Source organism: Ahaetulla prasina, chromosome 2 (assembly GCF_028640845.1).
Source record: "Ahaetulla prasina isolate Xishuangbanna chromosome 2, ASM2864084v1, whole genome shotgun sequence".
Classification (NCBI taxonomy): Eukaryota; Metazoa; Chordata; class Lepidosauria; order Squamata; family Colubridae; genus Ahaetulla; species Ahaetulla prasina.
Window position 1 is genome coordinate 124438323 of NC_080540.1, and position 17164 is coordinate 124455486.

The 17164-nt window shown below is 34.1% G+C and overlaps 1 protein-coding gene across 1 annotated transcript in view; it reads right to left on the reverse strand.

The window, feature by feature from the left end:
* The window catches only part of TBCD (tubulin folding cofactor D), a 173202-nt gene that overhangs the window by 40387 nt on the left and 115651 nt on the right, over positions 1–17164 (reverse strand). The window contains exons 19-26 of the mRNA XM_058168485.1: positions 15489–15569; positions 14496–14569; positions 12379–12496; positions 9861–9921; positions 9480–9502; positions 3330–3361; positions 1480–1542; positions 865–941 (exon numbers count right to left, since the gene is read on the reverse strand). Coding sequence (XP_058024468.1) covers positions 865–941; positions 1480–1542; positions 3330–3361; positions 9480–9502; positions 9861–9921; positions 12379–12496; positions 14496–14569; positions 15489–15569 — 529 coding nt within the window. The remainder of the gene's footprint in view (positions 1–864; positions 942–1479; positions 1543–3329; positions 3362–9479; positions 9503–9860; positions 9922–12378; positions 12497–14495; positions 14570–15488; positions 15570–17164) is intronic.

Consider the following 17164-nt stretch of genomic DNA (forward strand, 5'->3'; position numbering starts at 1 on the left):
TGTGCAATTTTTATGACTATGTCAGATAACCCATTTATCTGAGATTTCACACAGTTGAGTAATATTCTATGTTCAAATGTTCCACTTTAAGAGCCAGAAGCAAGTCAGGCTGGTCAAACAATGCTACATTACAAATTATACTGAACTAAAACCTCCATTTAGAAGTAGAATGGGAAGATATTGCAATTAGTTTAGTATAGCTTTAATCATGGCTCTGAAGAGGTAATACACTGAACTACATTTCAGTACGCTCTAGTTATAGCTTAACTAAAACATTGGTTTTTGTTATTTAATCAGTACCTTTGTTACCCAATTGTACAGCATTTGGATCAGTGACTGTAATAAAGTATTTGCTATTATATCAACTATTGATCTGATTTATCTCAAGTTGATATGCTATACAGGTAGTCCTTGACTTGCGACCATAATGGAGCCTGCCCATCAGTTATAAATTGTGATGGTTGTAAAGTGGGTCACCCATGTGACTGACCTAATTTTATAACCTGTGTCTGCAGAGGTCATTAAGCAAATCACTGTGCTTGTTAAATGAATCTAGGGTCATGAAGTGGACACCATGATCATCAAGCATACTCACTGATGTCTATGGGGCATTTTTGCTGAAAACCAGAGTTAAAGGCCAGTTGTTGGCAAAAAGGACATAAATCACAATCACATGACCACAGGACCTTGTAAATGTAGGCCAGCTACCGAACACCAGAAATATAATAACATGACCATTGGGGGAGGGGGGGGGAATCTACTCTGCTTTGTTTCAGAAACGCTAGAAATTTAAACTGTAATATAGCAACAAGCAAAACATGATATTTAGACCTTGTAAGATCAATACAGATAAAATTACTGTACTTTTACTTGCTGTCTTGAATTGCTTGAAATAAGATGAAGGCTTTGTAAACTATCATTTATCAGCCACTGCCAGCAACCTGAAGATAAAGAAAACATACCTTGGTAGTATATTGGTTGCATTACTTTTTAGCACATCTAGATCTTTTTAGAAATCCTTACAAGTTCAAATTCCAAGTGAAATTTGTTTCAATTTCTTTTCACCGCTATATTTTAAAAAGATGTTCCACAAATACAATATTCACATAAAAACCCACCAGAATAGCAGGCATACAGGACATAAAAAAGCAACTGCTATTCCATATTTTCCTGGAATTGTCATCATTCTATAATATCTCTAAGTGGCTTCAATGGCTCTCAACTTCCACCCATTGACATTCTGACATAATTGTGATGAATGAAGCTGAATATAGCAAACATGGCCAAGGCGCCAAGATGACAGAAGGAAAAAAAAAATGTATACTGAACCACTCTGAACTACATCTTGTGACAGTAGAAAATAAAGGAATTTACATGATTATAATTCTTGCTAAGTGAATAATACTATTTATTTCCTAAAGTTATAATAATCAACAAACAGACATGGTAACTCTACAATATGACAAACATATCACATACCAATTATGGGATCTTTTCTAAAAGGCATTTTTGAAAGTGACAACTTTTCAATCAAAGTGCAGACTAGAAAAGAGGAAAAAAAGCCATCAGAGCCCCATTAACTGAATTAAATGGCATTCACAAACCTTTTTACATGGGGTCAGGGTTCATGAAGTCATACCATTATTACTACACAGTAAATAGCACCATATGGCAAATCTGTCAGCAGGGGGAGATACAACAGGGAAAAAATACTGCTTCAGAGGACGTGCAGTAAGAAATTGTATTCCTCATTGAAATTCTGATCCTCCACCTTCAACATCAGGTTCTGAGTGTTGGATCACTGGAGGCCTTTATCTCAGGGGCCTCTAATGAGATAAATGTTGAATGCCAGACCCATTTGTAATAAAAAGTGTATTTTTGTAATTTCATTTTGGAGGAGAATGTGGACCTAGTATGTATCACCAGTGTCTAGCTGGAAGAGAATGGAGGGGTTTTTTGACCTGATAATAGTATCTTCAACATTAAGGTAGGAGACAAGGGATACAATGAGATTCCATGAGAATCTGATGATGCTCGTATTTGTTCTGTGGTAATTTGATGATGGCCTGTCCTGTTGTTTTGCAGGGAAACAAATTGGAGCTTGGGTTGGTGATGGATTCTTTCAAATTAAGCATTATGGGGATGTCTGGGAATTCACAGATGTTATAGAAGATAAAATCAAGTTAACATAGAATCATGGGCTTGTCACGGTGACCATGGCCCCAAGTCACACATTAAATCTGGTTAGATTGCGATTTGAGAGTGGATTAGATCAAACTTAAAGTACAAGGCCCCTACTGGAACTAGGACACATCTATCAAGATGGTCTTCCAGGCATCTTATGAATCCATAGATATGTTCTCAGTAGCATATCCTCATTGTTTGGTTTTTAAGATCAGAACACCATCTCTCCTTTTCTCATTTAGCACTTCTTTTTCATGGAACGTTTGGAGTGGAGAGTTCTCAGTAATCAGTACTAAACAGATTTTATTATGTAAATTGCATTTTTTTGTTTTTATAAGTGTAAAATGTCTTAGAGTCCAGTGATTAAGTGGCATATAAATTTCTATAGTTAAAAAAATTCTTAGCAGCACAGAGGAGATTAAAAAAATATTCTATTATAAGGATAGACTTTTGAGGAAGTAAATAATTAATTTGATCCCCTCAAATATGCTGGATAAATCACCCCAAAGGCAGCACAATGGCAAACTTGACTATAGAATTGTAAGCCAGCAGATCTGCAAGGCATCGGTTGGGGAAGACTACTATTTTCTATTTATACCAAGAATTACTAATTACATGTTAATATATTGATGTGGCATGCAGAAATCCCAACAAAAGTTCATATTTCCTAATACCCAAGTACTTCTTTACTTGAAGCTAGGGAAGAGTTCCTGCATGCATAGAGTTCCTTTTTAACTGGAATCCCACCATATACCCGTGAACTAGCTCCTTAAAACAGTGTTCGGGGGAAGTAATTGATTTTGACATCAAGCTGGCAAAAAAATTGGTTATTGCAACAACATTACTTTCTGCTATGGATAGGAATATGAAAAAAGAAAAAAAGAAATCTGGGATTTGATCATGTTTTATTCTACATTTTCTGACTCATGAGTCAAGAAAAATATATTTTGGTACAAGAATTTTAGATTAGGGAGAATGGGAGAATTCTTTTCTACTTTAAAAGAAAGCTATTGAAATAAAAAAAATGTTGGCAAAATATTCAGTGAATCAGAAGACTAGCCACATTTATATTATATAATCTTAAAATATAATACTTCTTTTCAAATTATAATTGTAAATAGAATGCTCTATGTCAAGTAACATACCAGCTGGCCTCATTAGTTCTCCACCTAAACCTCTGGAAAAGAAAGAAAAAAAGAAAGAAAATTGATACATAAATCTAAATCTGCCTGTTTTGTCAAGATTCAATACATCAAAGCTTAATAAGAAGATATGCATACAGGGCAAGTACCCACAAACATTTCTCCAGTAACTTTACTCCTTTCTTTGTATGAGTAGTAAAACAAATCAGAATTTGAATCTTCACTGTTGCTTCCTAATAACTACAATCTGTGGTTAAGAGCCTATAAATAAGTCAGATTTAGGAGTTAGTTTTCAAACCCAGATGTTAATTCAGATGTATCCCAAACTAAATTTATATGTGAATAGAAGAAAGAGGAGAAGCTAACCATGCTGCGTGAAACGGGAATAGTTCTGCAAACCATAATTTATTAAACCAAAATTTGCATTCAAAAAAGTTATGTGATATGCAAATGTGGCTTTAAAGTTATCCAACAGCCAAATTCAATTCTACCCTCATTTCATTGCATGTTTATAAAAAATCCTTCCCTTTTAAAGTCAGCTTTCTGGCAAGTCTTTTGGACTATTCTATGGAAAGCATTAGATGAAATCTGTGGTATTAAGTTGATCCCATAAGACCGCTATTGTATTGTTTTTGAAAAGCGTATTTTACTTCCTTAACAAATTCAATTTTCAATTTCAAAATTTTATTTCATTATCTCTTGCTCATATGTGAACTATCCGAATTTTTAAGTACAGTACTGTATTTCAACAACTTCGAACCATGCAATGTGCCAAAAGGGCCTTATTGCATTTGCCTCCTCCTTTTCCTCTTACTAATATACATTCAATTTATATACATAGTATCATGTTTCAGCTCGTGCTTTTTCTCATCAGCAGTCATCCATTTAAGCTAGGCAGAGAATCACAACACATTTGAAAATACCCGTATCAGGGATGAAGAGGAGAATGCCATGTTAAGGCTCTGGCTGTATGATACACATTTTACTCATGAACTGATTGGCAAAGGATTAGAGAAATAAAACACCACATTAATGTGATCAGGTGGAAAGAGAAAATTTTAAAACTGTCCAGTGTCACTTCATAGAGCAAGATAGGCAGCATATAAATATAATAAATAAAGTAAAACAAAAACAAAAACAAAAAAGGAAATTACTGGATCAATGCTGGCACAAAGTGGCCTTACCATCTCTCTGATAAATTACTGGACTAGCCCAAGAAATTGGAGGAGATCAAGTACGTGAAGCAAAAATTACATCATTTCAAGATTTCTATTTCTGTAGTAATTGATAAAAATGTTCTACCCAGGAATTTGTGCTATATGCTTTATGTTTCGGTGTTATGCTAAAATTTAAATGTTCCTTTTTTTTCTTTATAAATATAAGAATTATGTGCATCTTTCACTCCTGTGTCAAGCTTATTTATGAAGCTATAGAAACACATTTCTGTAAAAGTTTCCAATGATAATAATTTGATAATCTCTCCAATGCAAAGTTTTCTGCCAGAAACCTCATTATTTGTAGCAGGCTAGCTTCCACCCCCTTGAGGTTCACCAGAACAAGAAACAAACTCTACTAAATTACTGGAACTATTGAGATTATACTACAATACTGTATCTTGCAGGCTCAAACTTATAGTCATGTGTCTTTATGCCACAAAGCTAGGTGAATACAGTAATTAAGTTCTTTTTCTTTTACATTTTGACTCTTTCAATTGACAAAAAAACAGGCATAAGGTGTGAGAAACCTACACCCTCAACCCAGGGGTGGGTTCTACTTACCTTTACTACCGGTTTGCATCGTGCCCACATGCACAGAAGAGTTTTGATGATGTCTGGGTCAGTGGGCAGAGCCTCCCGCTGGTTTTACTACCGGTTCTATAGAACCGGTTCGAACCTGGGGCAACCCACCACTGCCTTAACCCTATGATTAGGAGGAAACATGACACATGAGGTGCCCTCTGGTGGCAGCAGAAGATGGAGTTCTAGTGTGAAGTCATAGTGGGTGGAACATGAACTGGGAGACCTTCCATAGGCTTTCACACTACACTTGGACATTTAAAAGTTTTTCTTGAAAAAACAATTACCATTTACTAATCCATTTGTCTCCTCCCTCCCTCCCTCCCATCCATCTATAAAGAAATGTTTATGTTTTTCCTAATACTATATGTGACATAATGTAAGATGGATTACCATAATGGTTCAATAACAGCTAGTAAGAACTTCAAAAAGATTTTAACCTGAATCTTTCTTTTTGTATATCTTACATTTTTTATCATTGGTTCTGAAATACCATTGCTTAAGGTCCTTTCCCATACTAGTGGTAGTACATACAACCAAAATAAAGCTTCTAAAAAGATGTATGAGACTGAGAAAATGCCAGCATCATTATAATTGTCTTGTTTTTTTTCTTCTTAAATTCAAAATTATTCAAAATAATGGAATTGCTGTCAGGAATTTCAGTAGTAACCAAACTAAATCAAGCAAAGTACACTTGCTGAGATGCTGTAGCATTTACACATTTTGAAATTCTGGAATTCACTGCCTCAAGATGTAGATTTTTAAACTGCTTTAAAAGAGATTAAACAAATTTATAGAGAATAAGGTATCAATAACTATTAGTCATGGTGACTAAACGGTATCTCCAGAATCAGAGAGAGCATGATTTTCAATTCCAGGTACAAGAGAACAACAATGGGAAAAGACTGTTGCTGGCTGGCTTTACATACACGCTTACATGACTTGAATAAATATCTGGTTGGCCAATATAAGAAACATAATCCTAGCATAGATAGATCTTTAATCTGAATGAAAGGGCTTCTCTTGCATTGTTAAATTCAGCAAGACAGCAAATATTAAAGGAAAATAGAGCATAAAAAGATTATGTGGAGATTGTAATATTTGTAACAGATAAAAAGTGAAACAGACTAGTATTGCACTAATGGAAAAAAGAAAGAAAAAGTTACTCTTTGAAATCTTTATGTCTCATAATCTTATATGTGGGGAGTGCACTAACTGTCTTCATTCAATTTGGTAGCCTATTCTGGACTCTGAAAATGGTATAACCATGTTTGGAGGCTGCTAGCAGATCTGAAATGTAATTTGTAAAACTACCTCTGTTCCCTCATGGGGAAAAAACAAATATCCAACTCTGTTCTTCAACAAAGTAGACTAAGTATTGCAAGTAAATAGAAAACTAGGTGCCGCGTGTCAGATTCAATAGACATCTGTGTACTGTGTACTTATATGTTGCATCTGATTTTAAAAGGAAAAGCAGTACTGTACTGCAATGTAGTTGTTTTGAAATAGAATTTAATTGCGTTTGCAGTGAAAATATCATTGCAGTGGGAATGCCCATCTCCATTTTCAGATGGAAAGCTCTTTACATAATTGGAATGTATTTAATAGAAATTATAACCTGTTTATCAGTTTTGCTAAAATATATATAAAGGATGACTTTGTTACTGTTTCCAAATAATAAAACAGTCAGTAGCTAATTAATTCAACTTTAAAACATGATCATTACACAGCAGTTCATGTGAACACTGAGGCAGAATCACACTATACAGCACATAGTAAAATAAAGAATATCTCTGTCACAAGGCTATGCAAAACATTCTGAATTCATATCGCTCTGAAGTCATTTACTTCAAGCTTGAAGCCATGGCTCATGTCAATCTTGAAATACCTCATTTCAAGGGCAAACCTTTCAAATAAACGCAAGGTGGTTTTATCATTTGAGAAGCATTTTGAACCAAGCTAGGAATATTTTAAATCTGAATAATTTCAATTTCAAGCTGTTTTGCATAGTTCTTTTCACTCTCTACGCTATTATGATTTCACTGACTAAACTGTGATGTTCTCATTTTACATTAAAGGGCAAAATTCCCAGTTACTAAATGCAACATTCCTCTTCACTTCTTTTCCTATCACAGCTCTTTCAAAGCTATTATACTTGACAGCATGTTAGAACTCAGGATAAACTATATGGGACTGGAACTTTATGGAGTTCCCAATTTAGAAACCATATGACTCCTGACTACGTTACCTTACAAAAACTGAAATAGGCCATTCTGCAATACGCCATTCTGCATTGGCAGCAGGATTTTACTGAACCCAATACATACATTTACATTAATTCAACCAGTCAACCAAGTTCACTATTACTGGATTTTATTAAATATTACTTCAGTTTATCTCACAAATCATGGTCTTGTGCTCTACACTTTCCAAGGATAATGCTTTTTCTTTATGATATATAGCTTTTGCGAGAGTCACTTATTAACACAGCAAACAGAAATCAAGCACAGGCTAATGTAATTATTTGCTCCTCTGGGAAAGCATTTCTTATTTCTGAAACAGAAATTCTCATTCCAGAAATCAGTAAATGCAGCCACAAAAATTTGATTGCTGATAACTTCTGACACATGATTAGTGTTATTATGTTAAAATTCCAAGAAAATGCTTCTCAGATGGGAATCTCCATGGCACTGTACCTTTATTATATTCCATTAAACTGGTTTAACTTGTTTAGCAGTGCTGTTCTATTACCGTAAATGCAAAGAAGCTGCTTGTTATAAAATGACGAACAGACTAATCTTTTATATATTATTCAAATATATAAATGTATATATTTATATCTTGAAAATGTGTAAATACCTACCAGTTAATAATACTGGAGTTACATTATTGTGAAGAGCACGTTATTATCGTTAAAGGACTCAATGTCAGTTACCTCATGAACCAACAAATGTAATTCTGCAAAACTATAATACAAATTTAAATGATCTGTATAAATATGGAACAACTAATAACTCTCTTGTTACATATAATTCATATTTAAAATAGTTATTGCTTTCAGAAAAAGAAGAAACATTTGAGACAACCAGGACCTGGAAAGGTTGAAAAATTGCAGGCTGGATAAAAATTGATGATTTTTTTTTAAAAAAAGAAAAATCTATTTAAAAAAATAAATTGAATTTTTTTATTTAAATTGGATTTTTTTTGTTTTTATCAAATTTATTTTAATAAAATGCTTTTGGAGTAAAAATCTACCTAAATATAGTTTTCTATTTAAGATAAATTAATAATTTAGATTATTCAGCATGAAATGGATCTTAGTTATGTAGCATGAGGCTGTATATTCTGCAATACTGGGACTGTTGGTGAGTCAACAGCGGACCAGAGGAGGAGCTGCTGCAGGACAGAGATGACAGTTGCTCTTTAAAAAATATGATTTAAATCGTGATTTAAATGGACTTGATTTAAATCAAATCCACCCTGTAAAATTGTAATAGACTCTACTTGCTACTTTTGTAATTCTGCCAGACATTTCTTTTTTCTTTTTATTCTGGATGCATGCAGCATATATTTGGAGGCAACTTCACAGGGCATCCCTTTTAAAGGAGACACGTTCTGTATTTTGCACACCAAGTAATGTGTTGCTGCCCAGAAAAGCACACTTCCATGCAGGATAATTTCTTAGTAGTAGTAACAAAACTAGCAAATAAGACATAAGAAGCAGCAACCTAGTAGATTAGATGGAGAGAAAAAAATCAGTAAGCAGAATTCAGCTTGTACATTGTACACTCATACAATCTATATTCTGTGCTGGGTAATAGTAGTTAAAAGGAAAAATGTTCTCTTGCTTGAGAACATTAGAAACATTTGCTTCTACTAGAAGCAAACTGTGCCAACATGTTGCAGACTGAGAACATCAGTTTAATTTCCCAAGTATCTAAAACCTCTTGGTAATTTCATGAATCAATGTTATGTGTTTCAGTGAATGCTGATCATGTTGATTACATGTTATTTTTTCTTCTTCTTGTCTAGGGTGACAAATTGTCTTGACCAAATAGCTGTCTACTTTTTAAGCAGACCACATTATACAGTCTATGCATATCCTTATAACACTTTTCCACATACTTCACAGAATAGGTATGCAACATAGATGGTCTTCTAAGATGAGCCTGCTCCATTCCTGACAAAAAATATCTTCTCTATCATATTCACGTAGAGTCAACGTAACAGTAGGAATTTAAACACAAAACCTATGCCTTCTTACACAAAAAGGATTACACATTTCAGAAACATGTTTATTTATTCCTCAAGAGTTCATTCTAAAAAATGCAAGTCTGTTTGACACTAATTATCTTACCTATACAACTGACGATGACGAAGCTGTAAAAGAATTAATAGATTTTACATTAAGAATTTTCATTTCCCCCCCCAGTATTTTTCAAACTGTGGTTCATGTGTTGATTTGGAGAAGAGGGTAAAAAATGTATTCCTGAATGAATTTAATAATAACTCTTTCCTTCCATTTAAGAATCTTTTCTCTTTCTCTAGGCCATGGCAAAAGAAAAGAGATAAATTATCAGTTTAATAAAGATAGTATAATAAATGTAGCATGGCTTCCAATTAAGTCCATTGCTTTAGACATTGCTTTTATTATTTAAATAAACAGAAATATTCTTTTTTTCTATTTAAAAGATACATCTGCCAAAATAGCTTTTCAGTAGATGTAATATATACTAACCTCCAGATGAATCTGCTTAAGTCCCTCCAAAGTTTTTTCATCCAAATAAAATGAAATAAGTCTACAAGATTTAAAAGTGTTTTAAATCAATACAGTATTGTTTGACATTAAATACAGTTATAGCATTTTTTTCCCTCTAAGTTGCTATTTGATTCTTAATTAAATGTAACATTGTGAAAATTCTGTGGCTATTAGTACAGGGAGTCCTCAACTTACCACCACAACTGAGCCCAAAATTTCTATTGTTAAGTGAGAAATTTGTTAAATGAATTTTGCCCCCATTTTATGACCTTTCTTGCCACAGTTGTTAAGTGGTCACTGCAGTTGATAAGTTAATAACCCAGTTGTTAAGTGAATCTGGCTTCCCCATTGACTTCGCTTGTCATAAGGTCGCAAAAGGTGATCACATGACCTTAGGACATAGGAACTAGTGCTGTGAACTAGTTGCCAAGCATCTGAATTTTGATCACTTGATCATGGGGATGCTGCAAAGGTTGTAACTGTGAAAAACTGTCATAAGTCACATTTTTCAATGTTGTAACTTTGAAGGGTTACTAAACGAACTGTTATAAGTCAAGGATTACCTTGACTACCAATATCCTTTTTCACCATAAAAAGTTACGATTTTCTTGTCCAGTATTTTTAATTTTAATTGCTAGGACAACAGCAATTCTTGTAGGTTCTGTTAATTTATTCTAACATTATTGCTTGATAGTTTCACGTCTGATACCTTTCTAACACTTGCTTTGAATAATATATAAGACAAGTGTTCACATTCATATACAAATGGGGGGGGGGAGAGAGAGAGAAAGGCAACCCTCCCCCAAAAAACATTATATAGGTAGATTTTGAAAACTGAACACAAAATCTTTGCAATGACAAATGTGGATAAATAATAAAGCCAATGATTTTTTGTTTGTTAAATGTTTTGGGAAATTTGTCTTCATTCCCAGTGACCAGAGTATTGCAGTCCCCAAAGTTTTCTTGGCAAGCTTTTTGGAAATGGTTTTCTTTTGCTTTCCTCCTAGGGCTGACAGGGAGTTAAATAGCCCATGGTTGGCTTCAATTCCTAAAGTGGGACTTGAATTCATAGTCTCCTTGAATGTAGCCTGGAGTCCTTAATCACTGTACAAAACTAGTTCTCTAGTAATTTTACACCCTATATAATGCAAATAACTCACCATATTTCTCAATAGAATGGGGTGGGCATCTTCATTCAATAGGCAATGAAGAGTGGAAGACTGAGAGATTAAACTAAATGAAGCATGATTTCAAGCAAGTTGCTGCCCCGTTCAAAAATCTCTTTCTATTCTGAAATATGAATTTCTTCCACCTATCCTCATATTCCTTTCAATGCAAAAAACTATTCACCTAGCCTTATCTAGGTTAAAAAAAGTGTTTTATACTAAAGCAATTCATAATTCTAATCCTTTAATTTTTAAATAATACCCCCCCAAAAATTTCACAAATGATTAAAAGTTCTAGTTCTCTAGTAACTACTATAAATTAGAGGAAGATACAGATAAGGGTTTGCAGCTTATATCCATCAATTTATTGGAATATCTAAGTCTGCTTGGTCCCTTTATAATGACTGATAAGAAGAAATCTCCATAGTTTTTCACTATGAGTAGAAGTCAGAAGTAAAGAAAAAAGAATTGAACTATGCTGGCATATATTCACAGTCAAAGTACACTAAGCATATACCCTTACTTCAAATTAATAATACATATTTTGTATCTGATGAATGTAAACTCTTAGATAGATCACATTTAATAACAGGATATGAGAAATAAATAATTCAAAATAATTTTAAAAAAGTGTACTCATGAAGTATTATACTGTACTTAATAGGGGGAAAATAATAAGATAATTTGAACACTGTTATATGACAATTTTAGTGACCCCTTTTCTGATCTACAAAGGTAAACTACAAAAAACTGATGGATGATACCAACACTAAAAGAAATTCCTGATAATAGTAAGTAATAAACAGTAATCAAATAATCATAATGAGTGATGGTTGAGTTGTAGCTTTAAAGTTTTTTTATATAGGAACTAGGAAAATATGAATTATTATATGATACTTTGAAAACTGTACTTTATGCAACTACCCTTTGTTAAGATTTTTACATGGTGAAAAAAATCCAACACAGTTCTGGGCTGCATAAACAGAGGGATAGAATCAAGATCACGTGAAGTGTTAATACCACTTTATAATGCCTTGGTAAGGCCACACTTGGAATACTGCATTCAGTTTTGGTCGCCACGATGTAAAAAAGATATTGAGACTCTAGAAATAACTTGCCTGCAGAAGTTGTGAATGCTCCAACACTGGAAAATTTTAAGAAAATGTTGGATAGCCATTTGTCTGAAATGGTGTAGAGTTTCCTGCCTGGGCAGGGGGTTGGACTAGAAGATCTGCAAGGTCCCTTCCAACTCTGTTACTATGTTATGTTATGAAATGGTGAAACAGGTTAGGATAAAAGGACATCTAAATAAACAGTATTGTTCTTGCTACCTCTTCTTTTCTTCTGCTAGAAGACTCAACGCATGGGTGATCTCAGCACATGCTAGAATTGCTCCATGACGAGTATGGAGATCTATACCAACCGCTAAAGGCAGCAGCTTTGGTAAAACTGTAAGACACATAATACAAAAAGTGGTAAGTTAAATTATTACACAACAATCTCTTCTATACAGAGATTTTCTAGAGAGAACACATTTTCTTATGGTAGATTAGAAAACAGAAGGCTAATGGGGTTTTCAAAAGGGCAAAGAAGCCTCAGAGACTATGAACATAAGAATGTAAGTTCCAAAGGTGCTTTCTTCAAAAGGCAACTGGACTTTGTTTTACCTTGAAGACATTTCACTTGTCATCCGAGAAGCTTCTTCAGTCCACCATTCAGTCAAAACTGAAGAAGCTTCTCAGATGAGAAGTGATATATTTTCAAGGAAAAACAAAGTCCAGTTGCCTTTTGTAAAAAGCACCTTTGGGACAATCGTGACCTGGATGACTGAGAATCTCCATAGACATAAGAATGTAAGATAAGCCTTCTGGATTAGGAAAAGGTCTATTTTAGCATTTTGTGCATTTAGGAAACTTGCAACAATGTCCAAGATATCAAGAGCTATATCCCACCAATAGAGCGACATCAAGACTCATCTGATTGCCTGAATTCGTCAGACTGCTTTTAAACCCATCGAAGTTGGTAACTACCATCATATTTGGTGGCATCATGTTCCACAATATTTCTTGTGACTGCATTAAGTTCAATTGATGACTCCAAATTCCAACAGGGTAAATGGAAAGAGGTAATTCAAACTTCTCTCTCCATCTTTATTTTAAGCAAAAATAAAAATAGAATCCCAAGTACATAGTCTTTGCTTCATTCCTTATACTCATTTTAGTTATTATTTTCCGCATCATTTATTTATTTATTTATTTATCATATTTGTATACCGCCCTATCTCCCTAGGGACTCAGGGCGGTTCACAGGCAAATAAAAAAGGTACATATAAATAGAAAATAAAATAACAGTTAAAAAGCTTATTCTACATGGCCCAATTTTTTAAAAAACAATATAAATAATAAAACCCATTAAAACCAATATAAAATTTAAAATTTAATCCAGTCCTGCGCAGATGAATAGATGTGTTTTAAGCTCGCGACGGAAGGTTCGGAGGTCCGGAAGTTGACGAAGTCCTGGGGGGAGTTCGTTCGAGAGGGTGGGAGCCCCCACAGAGAAGGCCTTTCCCCTGGGTGTCGCCAGACGGCACTGCCTAGCTGACGGCACTCTGAGGAGTCCCTCTCTGTGAGAGCACACGGGTCGGTGAGAGGTATTCGGTCGCAGCAGGCGGTCCCGTAAATAGCCCGGCCCTATGCCATGGAGCGCTTTAAAGGTAGTTACCAAGACCGGAAGGCCACAGGAAGCCAGTGCAGTCTGCGCAGGAGAGGTGTCACATGGGAGCCATGAGGGGCTCCCTCTATCACCCGTGCATTTCCTATGTTAATTTATCCTTTTTTAAGGTCAATGACTAGAACTTTCATAGTATTCCAGCTGTGACCCCACCCTAAATTTATAAAAGGGTGCTACAATATTAGCAGTTTTAAAAACAAACTTTCTAATAATTCCTAACCTGGGACTAATTTCTTTTATAGCAGTCTCCATGTGGTCTGATATTTTTAATAAGCAATCTAATCCCTAACTGTAAGATTAGGGCAAAAGTTATGTCCGCTTTGTACTTGCTACATGAAACTTACATTTCTGTGCAAAGTACAAAAGCCTGTTAAAATAATAGTCATCACATTCTTTGTTGTTGACTTCTATGCATAATTGTTAATTAATTTAAAATACATAGGAAAGTGTTACAGAAAATAATAAGCATAACAAAGACGACCACAAAGTCTGTCACATGTTAAGCAAAAGAATTTACATTTGTAAATTTTATCAGTAATAAGCTTTTGAGAATTGGGATTATTCTATGAACATACACACACACACATACACACACTGCTAAGTAAATATCTTGATCAAGGTGCTTATATAGTTTTTAAGTGTGCAATATAATATTAAGCGTTGATTTCTTATTAAATTCATTCTAGGCACTTTTGAATGCAAGAGTGTTTGTACTCACCTTCCCTGGTTATATATTCAGGAGCCAATGGAGTGAGATTATGCAGAGCTTCAGCTGAAAGCTCCCGAATAACTCTAAAAGTTTAGGAAGAAAGAGGAGAACCAATATAGATGTAATTTATTTTGCATATTTCTATGCCACTCACTCATGCACAAGTACAAATGTAGAAACACACAGTGTTAGTTAGAAAAAAACCCTCATTTAATACAATTACTGTTGGGCTTCCAAAGTTTCTGATCAATGAAACTGACGCTGCTAGATTCACTACTTTTTAAATAGAAGCTATGGTCTGTAACATTGCTACTTGCTTTCTTTTCTGGAATAGTCAGTTCCACAAACCAAAAAAACCTCAGAATGTCCAGTGTTCCAGGAAAAAAGCAGAATGAATCAGGATTTCATTTTTTGGAGTGGTGAGAACATTTGAAATGTTGACTCTATGTGTACTTTCATAATGCTGTTGCCACTCATTTATCACAGAGTAAGCTAGTGTTCACTTTGTACTGTCCTTTATATTTCTTCCTCCTCTAGATATCTGACTGCTTTTGCTTAGTTGTTAAGCACAAGGCTGGATATTAGAAGACTGTGAATTCTACTCCTGTCTGAGGCCCAAGGCCAGCTGGGTGACTTGAGCCAGTGATTCTGTCAACCCTAGCAAGGAGGCAATGGCAAACTAAGAAGATTGCAGAGATTAGTCCAAGCTACCCCCAGGAAGCAATAAGGTGGTGAAGGAACAAAAATAAAAATGAAATAATAGTGAGTATATCAGCTAAGGACTCACCATTATTAATTCAATCTCAAAAAGGAAAACATTGGTATTAATTCATTTCATTACTAAATTTTATTTGAATGACACCATACTCTAGTGTTAGCAATTTGTAGAAAAGTGAATTTTTTTAGATCAAAGAAAAAGAAAAAAAATACCTTACTAATACATTTTAGAAAAGGGTTGTTTTTTATGATCAGATGATTACAAATTAGCACTAGTAAACATACCTATCCCAGTGGTTGATCTTCATGTTAATCAGATGATCGATCATTGGCTGTGTATACTCAGGAAATCCAGCAACATATACACTGAAGAGATTGAAGAAATACATAAAAACCACAGGAAGATTACTCAAAATTTGTTCCATGTAATGTTGGGGCCATATTCCTATCTACAACAAAGAAATTGTTTTCCTAATAATTCTGTCAAAAATTTCTATGCCATCAATTTTTTTTAAAAAAAATTCTATATTTTTTCACTAGAATATAAAAAAAGGTCACAAGCTGGAAGGTAATAGTCATCTATTACACTTTCAATATTAAGGAGGACTTGTGATTCATAAGAGAATATACTACTATCACAGTAAGACATAAATTCATCTCTATAATTAAATCAATTATATTTATTAGGTCAAATAGAGAGATTAGACATCCATATTTTTCACAAGTGTCTCCACTCTAAGCCATTCTGTTGAATTCTACTATAGATTATAACAAACATTTTCAAAATAATAGAAAACAAAACATTTTGTAATCAAGTATTTCTGATTACAAATTCATATTTTCTTGAAATCCAGGGATGTATCTCAATTGCAATTTAATTAGCTAAATGCCATGCAGTAGAAGGTTTCAAAATAAAGTTGGATAATTTTTCTGTTATTGACAAAATCCCAGAAGCAGATTCAAGAATTTACATAGTTTTAAGTTGTAGGATGTTAAGGTATGCAATATTGTCTATGAATTATTAAATATTTAGAAGCAATAATTATGAGCATTCAAATGCAGTTTAAAATGCATAATTGTGAGGATATTAATTATTACAATTAATCTTTTCCTTATTGTTATTCATTAGAATTACAGCCGTTAAAACAAACTTGTTTCTAAAATCCTTAAAACAGCCACTTTAGAAAATCAAAATGTACATGTCCCAAATTTTTCTATTCCCTTCAAAGGACTGAATTGAGAAGGACTGGGAGAGAACAGAGTAAAAAAAAAAAGCCAAGACATTCCTCAATTAAAAAAAAAACCTACCACTGAGATAGATTCTTTCATTTATGTGTATCATTTAAAAAGCAATTCTAAAATAATTTGTCAGAAAGGCAAGCCTGTAAGTCAATATTTCCTAAGAATCATGAGGGCTACCATCAAATCTTTGACCATCACCTTTTGCAAAGAATGGAATGTTTGTATTTCAGGTCATAAAAGACCCATAATTATTCTTAACCAGCTGTTTAAGAAAAACTGGAAAGAACTGTCTCCACCCTACTGGCATTGTCTTGTCATTCTTGAGCCATGGAAAGAAGAGTTGAGAAACTGGCTGTGTGTAGGAAGAAGGTGTAGGAAAGAAGGGTGGAGTATCATGGAGATGTGTTAATCTTTACAGACTAAAGGATCAGAAATATTGTAACTTAGGACCTATATAGTAACAGAAATAAGAAAGCATTCAACTTTTTAATATGCGAAGATACTTTCTCCCTAAAGTACGAGTTCATATTTTGCCCCACAAAACCTAGCGGTCAGATTACATTTATGAAGAATGTCACCTAATCAGAACAGAGAAGTTTTCTTTCCTGGAGGCCTCCTTTCTTGGGCATGGGCCTTCCCACCAAACAGATGTTTTTAAATTTTTGACCAGTACCTTCCACCTTCCCATTAGTTCCCTCATATAAACTAGTGGCTATTTG